The 16,010-nt window shown below is 38.6% G+C and overlaps 1 protein-coding gene across 1 annotated transcript in view; it reads right to left on the bottom strand.

Annotated features, from left to right (window-relative positions):
• Positions 1-9,906: 9,906 nt before the first annotated feature.
• The window catches only part of ryr2a (ryanodine receptor 2a (cardiac)), a 151,877-nt gene continuing 145,773 nt past the window's right edge, over positions 9,907-16,010 (bottom strand). The window contains 5 exon segments of the mRNA XM_058794607.1: positions 9,907-11,037; positions 11,141-11,192; positions 12,973-13,073; positions 13,175-13,239; positions 13,591-13,747. Coding sequence (XP_058650590.1) covers positions 10,942-11,037; positions 11,141-11,192; positions 12,973-13,073; positions 13,175-13,239; positions 13,591-13,747 — 471 coding nt within the window. The 3' untranslated portion in view covers positions 9,907-10,941.

The raw sequence follows: 16,010 nt of genomic DNA, 5'->3' as shown, positions 1-16,010 counted from the left end.
ACGAGCGGCTCACCTGCGGCTCAGACTGAGGTGTGCAGACGATGTCAGATTTTCATTATGTTTTAATTTGACAAACCATCTTCCTTCATTTTACAGGTTACAGGGTCGCAGGCTACATGATCAGAGGACAAAAAACCATAAAATCTATAAAAATTTCATGTAACTAATGATATTCTTCATTTCTACAATATATATGTGTATATGGTATATATACACACATGCACACACTCTCTCACACACACTCTCACTCGCGCTCTCTCTCTATCTCACACACACACACACACACACACACGTTTGTTTTTGTGAAAAGTGGGGACATTCCATAGGCGTAATGGCTTTTATACTGTACTTACTGTATGTGCTATTGTCCTACACCAACCCTACACCTAAACCTACCCCTTACAGGAGACTGTCTGCTATTTCAGATTTTCAATACACTCCATTCTGTGTGATTTATAAGCGTTTTGAAAAGTGGGGACATGGGTCAATGTCCTGAGATGCCACCTTCAGCTTGTAATACCTGACATACCCTCGTCATTATACACATCTATGTCCTGACTTTTCACAAAAACGCGCACACACACACACTCACTCTCTCTCACATACACACACACACACAGAAGACAAAATCATAAACAATCAAACATCCTAAAACGTTTATCATTTCTTGATGTCACTGGATGCTCATCAGACTGATTATGAATTATGAGTGGTTTGCATCAGTAGCACGTGATGTTTAATCACAGTCAGTGAGAAACGTCTCCGTTATCATTCTGAACCAGAGCTTTAATCCCATTCCCATCTCACCTGTGTGCCAAAGCACAGCTCTCAAAACCCTCCGAATGTCTAGCGATGCTGTAGATAACAGGACGATTAATGTATATTTCAAGAGCCGAGTAAACCTACTGAAAGACATGAGAATATTCACCGATTCTGTGCTTCTGCAGTTAAAGGACAAACGCTGACGGCAGACGCTGAGCTCACTATTATATGTGAATTACACGGAGCCCAGTGAATGTGACATGCATGATGGGATGATCTGAATGATTTCATGAGACCCAGCCGAGTCACCCATGAGCTTTAATCAGGAGATACGCTGAGAAAACACACGCCACAGACCTCATCCATAATCCATAATAACGCTTCCTCCAGTGAAAAAGTGTTCTGGTGTGAATCAGGAGAGAAATCTGCAGATCAAGCAGCGTTTACAAGACAAAACAGCTCTAAACACATATGTGTCTGGATTTTGATGAGAGACGACAGGAGATGCACTTTTTCACTGCAGGAAGAGTTATTATGGATTATGGACTCGTATTTCAGTTAAAAACGTCTTAATGATGGATTTGTTTCTTGATTGAGCAGATTTGCATCATTCTTCAAGGCTTTATTTCTCTGTCAGTGTCCGTCTCTCTGTGTCTGTCTCATGCCGGACCGACCGCGCTCCATTGGGCCAATTAAAAATGACAGATAGACAGACTGGTTAATTGTGGGTAATTTTGGGTCAGATGGATGACCAGACCATCCAGGAAAAGACTGCGGCTTTCTCCCTTCTATTACTCTCTGGTATTGATTTCTCCAACATGTTGGACTACAGAGTAGAAGATATGAAGTGAAATCGCTTGAGTTTGACGCGGAATCTAAAGAGATTCAGGAGTGAAAAGTGGAACTAGGGTCTAAATGTCTATAAACAACAGAAACTAATAGATGTGCTTCTATAGAGATACTTGTTAAAGGAAAAGTTCATTCTGTTATCCGTTAATCACCCATAGATACTGTAATGGTTCACTCATTTTTGTCGTTGTATCTTCACTGTAAAAAAGATTTTTCTAAGTTGTAAATAAAACAAAGATCACAAAAAGTACTTTTTAAAAGAAAATCCTATTTCAGTCTTTCTACTTCAAAATGTCAAGTTAAATTCATTACATGTACTTGCCAATATTTTGCAGTGTTATTGTAGTATCACTGACATACTATAATAATTTTCGTTAATAATTTAAATTACACTGTTAAAAAAAAATTCCGTAAAATTTACGGTAAAAAATTGGCAGCTGGTGTTTTTTTGGTTTTACGGTTTTAACTTAAATTTACAGTTAAATACCGTAATTTCATTAACTGATATAATGTTAATATAACCACCTATTGAAGTACTGACATCTGTTTTGTACCTTTGTAATACACTGATAACCACCAAATGCAGAAGGTGATGAGAAAGTCACATGATGAACCAAAGCCCATCACAAGCAGCTTTTAAATAATAACATATATAGAAGGTGCACAGTGCCATTCACACAAACACTAAACACCATCATGGTGAGACTCATGTCTTCAGGAGTGTCACTCATGTCATGTCTACCCTAATAAACATAACTGATAAGAAAAAACAAAGAAACAACGTAGTTATTTCAAAGAAAAAACATCAAATTCAAACAAAATTTGAAATGCAACGCAGAGAATTCTGGGAATGTCAATTTACGGTTTTTCCCTGTAAATTTTACATTCTTTTTCACTTCCAAAAACTGTATTTCACTGTAAAATTGTCTGAAATGTCTATTACAGTTTTTCACCGGATATATTAGGGGAGCTTACCGTTAACCATTTAACAGGTTTTTACCGTAGCTAAAAACCTTAAAATCACAGTCATTTTTTACAGTGTAGTGTTGAATTGTTTTTCTATTTTCTGTTCTTGCCTTAATTTTAAAGTTTTAGTAATTTTTTTTAATAGAAATAAGAAATGTTGCCTTGGCAACTAGCTGAAATAAAACATGTTTTAAATAATTTATTTTATTTAGTTAACATTTGTTTTCATTTAAGCAACATTTTTTAACGGTTGTAAAATTAGTTAACTATACTCCCGATTCTTTGCAATTATTTATTAAATTTACTATTCAAAGTACAAATTGTTTCTACACCAGCTTTTGATCTTTGAAAATTCTGTTTGTTTTCCAGTGATAAATCTGTAATTACACGAGGACGATTAAACAGAATATTTGGATGAATATTAGTGTGTAAATTTGCAGCGTAAACAGAAAACGGATGCTGAGGAGAAGATCAGAGTCTTTAATGAGCAAACGCAGATCTCCAGCAAACCTCTGAGATCATCTCAACATTGAAGCTCTAATAGAGATCATCACATATTGTTATCATGAATATATTTCATATTAGGCAGTAAAGTCTGTTCAATAATGCAGTGGATAAATCCTGCAGGAATATTCTGAATCCACTCCAGACTCTCACCTCTCTGCGTTTGGACGAGATCAGTCTGACATCTTCAGCTTTTCATTGCATGATAGATGAATGATGAGAGCGTAATGAGTGAATGAAGATCTGACATCAGCTATTACTCGGCAGAGAAGCATCAACAACAACAAAAGCAGCATAAAGAAAGTGTTCTTCAGCAGCCCAAATATGAGCTTAACCACATGAAAGCTCAGGTCAGGTTTAATTATCATTTGAAGTAAGTGAATAATAAGAGCAAGGCACAAACACTCATATACTGCTTAATGTTCCTGAACAACAGTATGTGAAACAGTAATGATTATGCATTCAAAATAAAAACGGTCTCTTCCTGAGTTATGAGCTACTCAATGTATAAATGATTAAAGTATTTATAATGTAAAGTAGAGCAAGCAGATGTTTTGATAAAACAGCTACAGTAACTAACAAAACGGAGGCTATTAACAGGTCAGAATCTTTATAATCTACTTTTACAATCACAGCAGTGTCTGGTGCAAAAACATCACTGCATACACTATTAAAACTAAAATATTTTATTTATTCTGAATCTTAGATGAAAACATTGTAACAATAGCATTTAATTAACATTACAGTGACTAGCATCCAGATAAACTTATTACAAAACTACTAAAATGTCACAAGGACTACTGTTATTTTAGTATCACTGAGACACTGTTATAGTGTTTTTTATATTTCTTTTTTTTTTTTTTACATTTTCTGTTTACATTTGAATGATTTTTATTTTAAAAAACATTTTTATTTTAGTTATTTTATCAAGTTAAACTAAATGAAATGCTGCCTTTTAAATTAGCTGTAATAAAATAAGTACTGTATTTTTTTGCTATATTTTATTACAAGTAACAACTTTTTTGTGGTTTTAGTTTTAGATAACTTTTATAACCCTGACTTCCGCTGAGTCTTGAATCAGCACGAACTGTCAGAAAAACCGATTCACTGAACTAAGCGTGATTCTCCGCAGTGACCGTGTTCAGTTCATCCATCACTACTTTTCTTTAGTTAGTGTGCACAGCTCTGTGTCCTTGAGCGAGACTCGACCTCTGTGCTCCAGCAGCCTCTGAGCGGGAGGTCAAAGGTCAGCGCCGGTCAGTCTCTGATCACTGCAGTGTCAGTAATTACAGTCCCATCACCCTCACTGCCTGTCTCACACCACAGACGGAGAGAGAGAGAGATGCAGTCAGTCGGGGTCAGACCTCACACACACACACACACACACACACACACACGCACGCACACACAGTGTCCTTCATCAGAGGATGTTTTTCTCAGTGTTCTTACTCTCTTTCTGGTGAGTCCTGATGGAAAACACAGGATAAAAACAAAAGGTGTTACATCATGACAAAATCTTAATGGTCCTAAAACAATCTTAATGTTTTGGTCTATGCAAAATATAATTTATTTTGGTCTTGTTTTTAAGGTGAAATATGAGCTTGACCTGTGTGGCCTGTTCTCTCCAAATGAACTGATGAGGAAAAACAAGCGTTTACAGACTGAAGCTGTTTCTGATGATGGAGTCTGACATCAAGTGCTTGATCACTCTCTCACACACACACACACACACACACACACTTCTGTGAGATACATCTGATGTGGATCAGAAACAGATAAGCTCAACAAATGAACATTGAATCACTTCACTCGCTCAAATGATTCACTCCAAGCGTCTCATTTGTAGTTGATTAGAGATTCATTAACAGATTTAGTTACAGCATGTCATTAATACGCATCCCGTGACTGATGTCTGTTTATAATCAATGATCCAGCATTTACAGCTGAAGAATCACTAAAGGCAGCGTTTGTCCAGAGCTATGAATGAATGCAGAGATCACCTGATGAAAACACTTACTGGGGCTTTTTTCGATTGCTGTCCATTTAATATATTGTTTAGCATAAACAACTGAAAGAAAATGTGGAAGGAAGCTCTGAAGGAAGCTTAGAGCGGTTTAATGCTGACGGCGCTGGTTTGTGTCACTGAAGATAGCTGCCTGAATTCCAGATACTCGTGAAAATACATGTTAATGACAGTAATATTTCAACCGCACAAACAATCATCTGTACAGCATCAGTGAGATCCGGTTCCTGAGCGGCGCTGGAGAGAATCACACACAGATGAACGAATCTTCACACCGGCACAAACTCCTGAAGACACACTGCACATAATGCTGCTGAGATACATGCCAAGATACTAAATCATTACCAGATTTAAATCTGATGATGTTTAGATGGTTGTCAGAGGTTCTTCACAGATTACCATCGTATCATATTGCACTGATGCTCATTCTGCAGTGATAGCAAACGGTTCACACACTCGACCTGACTAACCCGTGACATTCTGTCTAATCAGCCCTGCATCGTTAATGCAGTTAGAATAATTAAGTGCTAATTACTTTGACTTCAATCTGCATTTGATGGCAGTGACTTCTGAACCCACTTATGAGGCTCTGCTGAGTTAAAACCAACCCTAACACTGCAACTAACCAACACAACTAACCTATGACACCCCACAGAGAGACAGACAGACAGATGTTATATATAATGCATTATCAATGATAACAGTGTAAAGTGAGTATATGTCAGACTGACAGCTGGACACGTTTAAACAGCTAAAGACAGAGACAGACATGTTCGTTTTTGTGAAAAGTGGGGACTCTCCATAGGTGTAATGGTTTTATACTGTACTTACTGTATGTGCTATTGTCCTACACCAACCCTACACCTAAACCTACCCCTTACAGGAGACTGTCTGCTGTTTCAACTTCTCAAAAAACCTCCATTCTGTGTGATTTATAAGCGTTTTGAAAAGTGGGGACATGGAGTAATGTCCTGAAAAGTCACCTTCTGCTTGTAATACCTGTCATACCCTCATCATTATACAAATCCATGTTCTGATTTGTCACAAAACGCCGCACACACACACACACACACACACACACACAGAGACAGCTGGAGTGAGATAAGGATGTTCTGTTATCGGTTCAGCTCCTCATGAAAGCGGCTGATGGGAGCAGAACAGAAACATTCAAACGGATTTAAACCTGCAGAAAGATGCACCGGACGCTCGCTCAAAGGGACTTTCATCCTTTAATCAAGTGCACAATCAAACCAATCATGTGCTTCAGAGCACCGCTCCTCACCGAGTCTCTTCACACGCCAGAGAAACACTTCACCTGTCTGAAAGAAATCCAGCAGATACACAGACAGCAGGAGGACGGGTCAACCGCTTAAATATGATCTAGCACTGATAATGTCATTATTAAGTGAATGAAGGCTAATGAAGGTCCAGAGCTGCAAAGGTCAAAGGTCAACCGTCTGCAGTTCCTGCCCTAAATTAAGCATCAGGATCAGGCAACCCATTCCTGAGCTCCAATCATCACATCTGAATTCAGACAATTACAGATGTTCAGAAGAGCGATGAAAGCATCTGCTTCCATACGAACCTGCAGAACAGATATGAATCATTGCAGAATATTCTAAGAGAAGACCGGACCCTCTCTTGGCTGCATTCAGGTTCATTTCACACTCCGAGTGACACGTGATGATCTTCTGCAGTTAGCTGGAGGACAGGAAAATTAATAGTTTTTTACATCTTGAATATAAAGCGATTTCTCACGCTGTCAGCCACGTCTGGACTTTGCATTCAGATAAAACGCCTTCATTATGTTTCTTTGAAGTGCCGCAGCGCAGGTGAGAATCTCTCAATTATCAGCTACAGTCGCTCTGAACATGAACGTGTGATTTACAGCCAGAGTCTTCACAGGACATTCAAAACTAATCCAGCAGGAGCTTTCTTCCCCCGGATCATCCAGCGAGCTGATTGCGTTCACAAACAGTCGCTCTTCGGAATCAGATGGGCTCTTTGTTTGGACTCACTCCCAGTTCAGAGGATAAACAGAGTTTTTCACATTTATCCACAATCGCTCGAGACAGTGACGCCTGCTTTGAAAGCCAACATTTTAAAGGGCTCATTTTTTCATGGAAAACAGGACTTCTCCTGTGCTTTTGAAATACTCTGAGCGCCGTAATCATGTGGAAGTCTCGTAGTGTTCGATTGTGAATCGCATACCTTTTTCTTCAAAGCTCAGAGCGCTGTAGATTTCACAGCCAGCAGCTGAACTGAGTAACAGCCTGAGTAATAAAAGAAACATTTACATGCAGCCTTAACTCTCATAATGCAATCGGTCTGTTTTGACCCAGAAGAGACGCAGATAAGAGGACAAGAAGAGCACAGATGTTAGTAAAGGAACAAAACTTTGCAAATGCTTTAGGACCCTCAAAATGCACATAATTTATTTATTTTTAGATAAACTTATCTATGAAGTTTTATTAGTGTCAAAAACATTTCCGCATATCTCACACACTTTTGGGACTGAATTTTGTTTAACATGAACATGTACACCTATTGATGAAACATTGCTGCACGAAAAACCAATCAGTTTTATTTATGTTTTTTAAATTAGAAATACATATGTAGGTTTCATAAGTTTGGACTGTTTTTGAATAATCATGAGTTACTAATTCAAAGTACTTTAATTAAATTACATTCATTCCAATGAGATCAACACTACTAATTCTCAGATTCAACAACTGTGCTTTTTTTCTTTTGGTGTGGTTAATTTGTAACTTGACATCTCAAATTATTTCTCCATTTTTTAATTAATAAAAAAAGGGTTAAATGCAGTAAAAACACAAGCAATAACTTTTCATTAATGAGAAGTTGCCGATACAATAATGACTATTTTATACAACCCGAATTCCAGACATGTTGGGACGTTTTTTTTAAATTTGAATAAAATGAAAAGACTTTCAAATCACATGAGCCAATATTTTATTCACAACAGAACATAAAAGTTTAAACTGAGATTTTACAATTTTATGCACAAAATGAGCTCATTTCAAAGTTGATGCCTGCTACAGGTCTCAGAATAGTTGGGACGGGGCATGTTTACCGTGGTGTAGCACCTCCTCTTCTTTACAAAACAGTTTGAAGATGTCTGGGCATCGAGGTTATGAGTTTCTGGAGTTGTGGTGTTGGAATTTGGTCCCATTCTTGCCTGATATAGGTTTCCAGCTGTTGAAGAGTTCGTGGTCGTCTTTGACGTATTTTCCGTTTAATGATGTGCCAAATGTTGTCTATAGGTGAAAGATCTGGACTGCAGGCCAATTCAGCAGCCGGACTCTTCTACTACGAAGCCATGCTGTTGTAATAGCTGCAGTATGTGGTTTTGCATTGTCCTGCTGAAATACACGTCATCTGGAGGGGAGCATATGTTGCTCTAAAACCTTTATATACCTTTCAGCATTCACAGTGCCTTCCAAAACATGCAAGCTGCCCATACCGTATGCACTTATGCACCCCACACCATCAGAGATGCTGGCTTTTGAACTGAACGCTGATGACACGCTGGAAGATCTCCCTCCTCTTCAGCTCAGAGGACACGGCGTCCGTGATTTACAACAAGAATGTCAAATTTGGACTCGTCTGACCATAGAACACTTGTCCACTTTGAAACAGTCCATTTTAAACGAGCCTTGGGCCACAGGACACGACGGCGCTTCTGGACCATGTTCACATATGGCTTCCTTTTTGCATGATAGAGCTTTAGTTGGCATCTGCAGATGGCACGGCGGATTGTGTTCACCGACAGTTGTTTCTGGAAGTATTCCTGGGCCCATTTAGTAATGACAATGACAGAATCATGCCGATGAGTGATGCAGTGTCGTCTGAGGCCCGAAGACCTCGGGCATCCAACAAAGGTCTTCGGCCTTGTCCCTTACGCACAGATTTCTCCAGTTTCTATAAAACTTTTGATGATGTTATGTGCTGTAGATGATGAGATTTGCAAAGCCTTTGCAATTTGACGTTGAGGAACATTGTTTTTAAAGTATTCCACAGTCTTTTTATGCACTATTTCACAGATCGGAGAGCCTCTGCCCATCTTTACTTCTGAGAGACTCAGCCTCTCTAAGACATCCCTTTTATGTTACAGACCTGATGTCAATTAACTTAATTAGTTGCTAGATGTTCTCCCAGCTGAATGTTTTCAAAATTTCTTGCTTTTTCAGCCCTTTGTTGCCCTCGTGCCAACTTTTTTGAGACCTGTAGCAGGCATCAAATTTGAAATGAGCTCATTTAGTGGATAAAAGTGCAAAATTTCTCTGTTTAAACATTTGTTATGTTATCTACGTTCTATTGTGAATAAAATATTGGCTCATGTGATTTGAAAGTCTTTTAGTTTTCATTTTATTCAAATTTAAAAAAACGTCCCAACATTCCGGAATTCGGGTTGTAGAATAACAAACCTATGTGTCCAAACAGACCCAGAATATGAAATTAGTTCAGAGTTTGAATGCATTATGAGGGTTAAATCTGTTTGTGCATCATGGATGAGGCCAAGACACTTTAAATCATCTGACAACCATGAGTTAACTAACTGAAGTTGGTCAAATAGAGCTTTTTACCTTCATGTTTTGGCCAAAGATGAATCTTCATCGCACACTTTCACCAACCCAAATTGCAAATTGTAAAAGGTTTATGAAATAACCCATTATATCCATGCACTTTCATTCAGACAGCATCATTCAGCCGCGTCTGCAGGAGCAAATCACCTGAAGAATGAGGTTTCTGTCACTGTAAGCACATCCTCACCTACAAGCATCAATAAATAATCACTTTATTTGTCAAAATCATGCAAGTCTTTGAGTTCCCTTTACAGATCACACACAGTTATATGCGCACAACTCTACACGGTACACTAAAGTCTGACAGGTTATTTTCTGATGAGGTTTTTTTTGTTATCAAAATTCTTTACATGAGTAAAATTTCTCTCACATAGTTGCGGCTGGTTTTTTTTTTTAGCCCATTTGTTGTTATTGCAATGATTCACATTGTTTCGTATAGAACAAATAAGAAAAGCATCTGGTCTTCGTCATGGCTATGAAAGAAAGTGCAGTGGTTTCCTGAAGGATGGGAAATGTCTCGGTCTTTCATAAGTCTGTGTGTGACGTGTTTCTGCAGTTATTAAGCGTGAGTTGAGCTCCTGCGGGGAAACGCTGATGTTTGGCCCTCCGTCGCCGTAGGGTGCATCATGTAGGGTGTAGGGCGGACTCCCTGAATGGGTATTGCTTCTGCGTCAAACTAAATGTAGTGCGAATGCGTTTTTCTCCAGTAGTGGACGTTTTCTTGGCGAACGACGGAGGAAAGTCTGTGATATACCGCGACAGGACAGAGACAGCTTAAATATTCTTAAACCTATAAAACTGCGCGTGATATAGATCAGCTTGCGTCTTTACGTTTCAAATGTTTTCCTTAAACTTGCATAATAAACATGCAATGAAAGATTTTTTGGACTATATAAAGAGTAACTCTGCTGTTGCATGGGTGCATTACCAAAAGAATGGAAAACAAAGCAAGAAACGGATCAGCAGAGGAGAAGATTGGAGTCCTGAGGGGTTCCAGCGCTCGCTCCGGCTCATCTTCATCTTGCATAAGGCACCGGATCCCCGTCTAAAGAAGCGTGCAGCGTTCGCTCGTGACGTGCTGCTCCCCTCCTCCTAATCAGTCTGTGAGTTCATTGATGAAATGAAGAAGCGTCGGATGGCAGGAAAGTGTGGCTTCATATGTTCACTGCATGTCAAAAGCGTTCCAGCTGATACAATCGCCACTGTAAGAGCCATCTGTGTGTGTGTGTTTTAATTGAGCTGGTCCTCATATTGTTTCCGGAAACAGTCGCCAGCGGGGAAGAATTCCCAGCATCGTTCCTGGTACATTTTCCAAACATACGACTCCTGAAAGACAAACAAGGATGTGTGTTGAACAGTAGCTACATGATGAACATTTACCTGAAACAGAACCATCAACACATGAGAACTAATGAGAGATGGGAAATACCTGGCCTGTGTGCTCTGTTTCATCCTTGTTGATGAGATACATGAAGAAAAATCTGCAAAGACACACACACACACATATTACACAAGCATATTACACTGTAATCAGATTACTTGTTTCAAGTAACTAGTAAAGTAATGCATTACTTTTTCATTTACAGGAAAATATAAGTTACTTTTTCAAATAATTAACTCCAGTTCCTGTGTTTCTCATGTATTGACTGACAATGTGAACAGTGAACATGTGTGTGAACATGATCTTACTGTAGTTCTAGACTAAATATGAGCATGTATTTACTCATCTCACCTGCACAAAAACACATTCAGTGTTCCTCAAAATCAATAAAAACAACAACAACAACAAAATAGTGGAGACTGCAACTACAACAACTGGCTGCATTGACAAGCGCTTGTGATCGAGAGGGTATGGATAGCTTTGGTTTAAAAAAAAGTTCAAAAATATTTGTAATTGGTCATAATTTATGGGGTAAAATAGATCTGACACTGGACATGGATGAAGCTTTCTAGAGTGCAGGTGTTGACCGCCCACGTTCGCGCACACTGTCAAATGGAGTATATTTTGAAAGGCGCGCACACACACAGACACACTAGCATTCATGTACAAAAACAAAATATACTTTGGGCTTTATTAGTAAAAATGACTTTAGATAAACACAACTTTAGCGTCTACATTTGCCAGAAACAGAACTTTTTTAAATATAAAAAAATAAGAAAGCCCAGGCCAATTTTAAAAAGTAATGCAAAAGTAACAAAAAAATAACAATGCATTACGCTGCATAAAAGTAACTAAGTAACACAAGTAGTTACTTTTTTAGGGAATATGCAATATTGAAATGGATTACTTTTAAAAGTAAATTTTCCCCAACACTGGCAGTGGCCAATCACTGTCTGCTCTCTCAATGACTGCTGTTTATTTGAATTTTAAGACAAATATGATTTTGTGAACAGTAGGTTCTTCATGTGACCAGATTTCATGACCTTTCACTGGAAGCGATGGCTTTCCATTGTTAAATGATCAGGCTTACATTTTGTCAGGAGACTACAGGAAGCACTGCACGTTTTAAAATCAAGACACGGTGCGGGTGTTTTTATATCACTGTATTTCTGAAGGAAACCGACTGTCTTCAGAAAATTTTGGATGTCATTTTCATTTCATCTTGCATGTAATGTCGTTTGGGAGCAGAGGGCTGCTCTGTGTACAGCGTTACCGGGGAAACGCTCTAAAAGCGCCTCCTGCTGGCAGAGAATGAATCTGCATATATGCTGCCACAAATAGAGTCCAAGTCTGTGGGAAACACTGTGCATCTAAAATGTAAAAACATACAATCTACTACACTTTCCCGCAGCGTTGCAATTTATGTTCTTTTAAATTAGCTACGAGGTCATGCTGTGACGTATCGATCTGCCGTTGGTGTCACGAAGCTTGAACTTTGTAAAGAAGCGAAATGCGAAAACCTTTCGCACAGGCTTGCGTTTCTGGTCTGACGCATTCACATGCGTATGAATGGAAGTCAATGGAACGAAAAGTGCAGTGTGACCATGATCTTTTGTTGACAACATTTATAAATGATTCTCATTATGATTTTGTGAAGACAGCTGGTGTGTGCTGCTCTAACATTCTGATTTAAATCATGTATTGTTGTTAACCTCTGTTTACTTGCCAAAGGCAGCTCGTCTGGACGTCGTATTGATCGTGTATCTCATCTATTTGTTTGTCTTCGACTCTGCGCAGGCAAATCACTTGAGGACAGAATCATTAACACTTCCTGCGATTAAGGCTGCATGTGTGAACAGTGACGGATCAGCAGGACTCACAGATAGTTGGCCAGGTTGTGTTCCTGCAGCGTGTGCGTCTCAAAGCCGTGAGGAACCGTGTCGAAGTAGTCGTTTCCAATCCCACAGATGAAGCACTTTGTCTGCCGGAGGAAAAACACGCGTGTTTAATCTAACACACACACACACACACACACACACACACAAGGCAGACTTCACATCAAGAGTTGAGTGTGTGTCTCACCTCCATGTCCTCCTTCACCTGTTCTTGCTGGTCTCTCAGCTCACCGAACGCATCGATGATCAGACCTAAAACACACACACACACACACACACGTTTGTTTTTGTGAATTGTGGGGACTCTCCATAGGCGTAATGGTTTTTCTACTGTACAAACCGTATTTTTTATTGTCCTACACCAACCCTACACCTAAACCTACCCCTTACAGGAAACTTTCTGCATTTTTACTTTCTCAAAAAAACTCATTCTGTATGATTTATATGCCTTTTGAATTACGGGGACATAGGCAGTGTCCTCATAAACCACCTTCACGTTGTAGTACCCATGTTATTATACAGAATTGTGTCCTCATAAACCATATACACCAGTTCACACACACACACACACACACACACACACACACACAGACAGATACACACCCTGAATGATGGCCAGGAGGATGACGATGACGAAGAAGAAGAAGGTGATGTCAAAGATGATGCGGTAGATCTCGTACTCGTCACCGGCCGGATCTTCGATCTGATCACCGATGCCGCCGCCAGCACGAACGCCAACATACATGTGGAACATATAGCACTGCGCACACACAGAATAATATTACAGTTAACATAAGCATTTGGAAATTTACAAAACCAGACTGTTCTGACTGTAAAATCAAGTCATTTTATTTCTATATCGCTTTACAGACTGATTCACAGTAATAAACAGGAAAATAACAGTGTAAATGATGCAAAATTCATCAATGATCTGTGAGAATCAGGAGAGATTCAACGCAGCAGATGAACATCGAGTGTGTGACATCATCAGTCACCGTGGTTACAGTGATTTTACCATGTTTAACAGGGTTTCTGCAGTGTTATTTTAGTATCATTAAGGTACTATTGTAGTTTTTACTAATACAGTCAAACCAAAAACAGACAGCAGATATAATTTTTGATATTTTTTTACTAGAGGGTGCAGGACATTATAGTTCATTTATGTAAGTGAGGATAGCAAAATAAAGTAAACTGTGACATATTATACCCAAAAATCCTTCATACAGTGGACTACCAGTAATATTGATAAAAATTTGAGACCAAAAATGATTCAGACACTTTGAGCTGAATATGTTTTGCTGAAGTGTTTTTCTTTAATTGCTAATGCGACCTTTTCACACACAGACTGAACAAAATGAAGCATTGCTTGGTAATTAGTTGAGCTAAATTGGTATTATCTAATTGTGTTCTTAAATTTAACAGCTGACAGCTATTCAGCCCAATTCATTACATACCTTTCTATCAAAGTTATCTGACATTATCAAGATGAATTTGTTTTGACACAGTTTAACTCTGAGTTCTTCTCATATTTTATTACCACTTTCTAAACTACAGCGAATAAACTGTGATATAATGTGAGAAATGTTGAAGGTGTCTGAATACATTTTGTGTTTATTTTTATAAGTGTATGTGTTTTTGTAATTTTTATTAGTTTTTATTTTATGCAACTATATAATACTGTTATATAGTTACATAAAATACTCATTATTCATTTTTATTTCAGTTTTAGTTTTACTTATTTTAGTACATTAATTTAAACAAAATGGGAAATGTTGCCTTGGCAATTAGCTGAAATAAAATTTATTTCAGTTAATGTTTATTTCAGTAACAGAAATGTTTTTATAATGGTTTTAGTTAACGATAATAACCCTGCATTTCAGATACGTGAAGTCATGTAAAAAATGCTAAAATCACTGTGACACACGATATCCAGTGACTTATTGCTTTAATTAAACACTTAATGTCTGTGGAAACACACACACACACACACACAACACCGATCTGTGGATCTGTGCAGCTGGTAGTATTTGGATGTCACTGTCTCTGACAAACGCTTCTCTTTCACTCAAACTGTCTTCCCTTATTAGGAGCAGAGACAGAGAGACAGACAGGAGCAGAACTGACAGGAAGACAAAAACAGGAAGGAAAAATAGAGAAATGGAATTGCACGGGTGGCTGCTTCCCAGCGGATTAAAGCTCACACACACACACACACACACACTCACACTCGTGTCCTTATATAGCTCTCGGCACGTGTCCATCAAACACCTCGCTGAGCATCATAAACCTGATTCTTCATCACACTGGGAAACTCTTCCTCATCCTCATCACATTCCTACATGCAACAGCAAAGCAGATGTGCTGCAGACGACAAAACTTTCTATGAAAAAAAAAAATCCCCACATTTTGGGAAATAATCATTATATTTCAAGAGTTTTGTTTTAATTTTAATGATAATATTATAATGATAATAATGAAGTATTTAACAATAATAGCAATTTTTAGTTTCGTTTTACTTGAAAACTATAACAACCATAGTAGTTATTATTATAACATTTTATGTAACAAAGAAAGTTATGAAGAATATAAGGGTGAGTAAATCATGAAATCTGTCATGAAACACACGTTCCTGTGAATCTGATGAATAACACCATCCTCTCTCTCTGGGTTTGTTTAGTTCGTTAATTAGTCTGTTGTTCTAGTCGACTGCTCCGGTCGTTAATGCGCTACAGTCCTAATGACCGTCCGGTCGTTCGCGCTTAGCAACAGCACTAATGTCACAAATGAGCGACAGCAGTGATTGTTCTCATCTGAAGCACACATTAAACCACACGCAAGAATTAAACGCAGTGCAGGAAAACACATCAGGCGCTAAATATCAGAGGTCAGAGGTCAAGTGTCCAGGTCAGTGTGCTCTGATCTCATCAGGAGTAATGTGAGATCTAATGACGACCACAGCAGTGGAGAGGAGAACGTCTCAGATACGTCTCATTTTCACGTGTACTTCAGGGGCCAGATTTACT

The sequence above is a fragment of the Onychostoma macrolepis genome, chromosome 12, assembly GCF_012432095.1.
Source record: "Onychostoma macrolepis isolate SWU-2019 chromosome 12, ASM1243209v1, whole genome shotgun sequence".
NCBI lineage: Eukaryota > Metazoa > Chordata > Actinopteri > Cypriniformes > Cyprinidae > Onychostoma > Onychostoma macrolepis.
The sequence above is the reverse complement of the archived record's forward strand: the minus strand, read 5'-3'. Positions and strand labels throughout refer to the sequence as shown.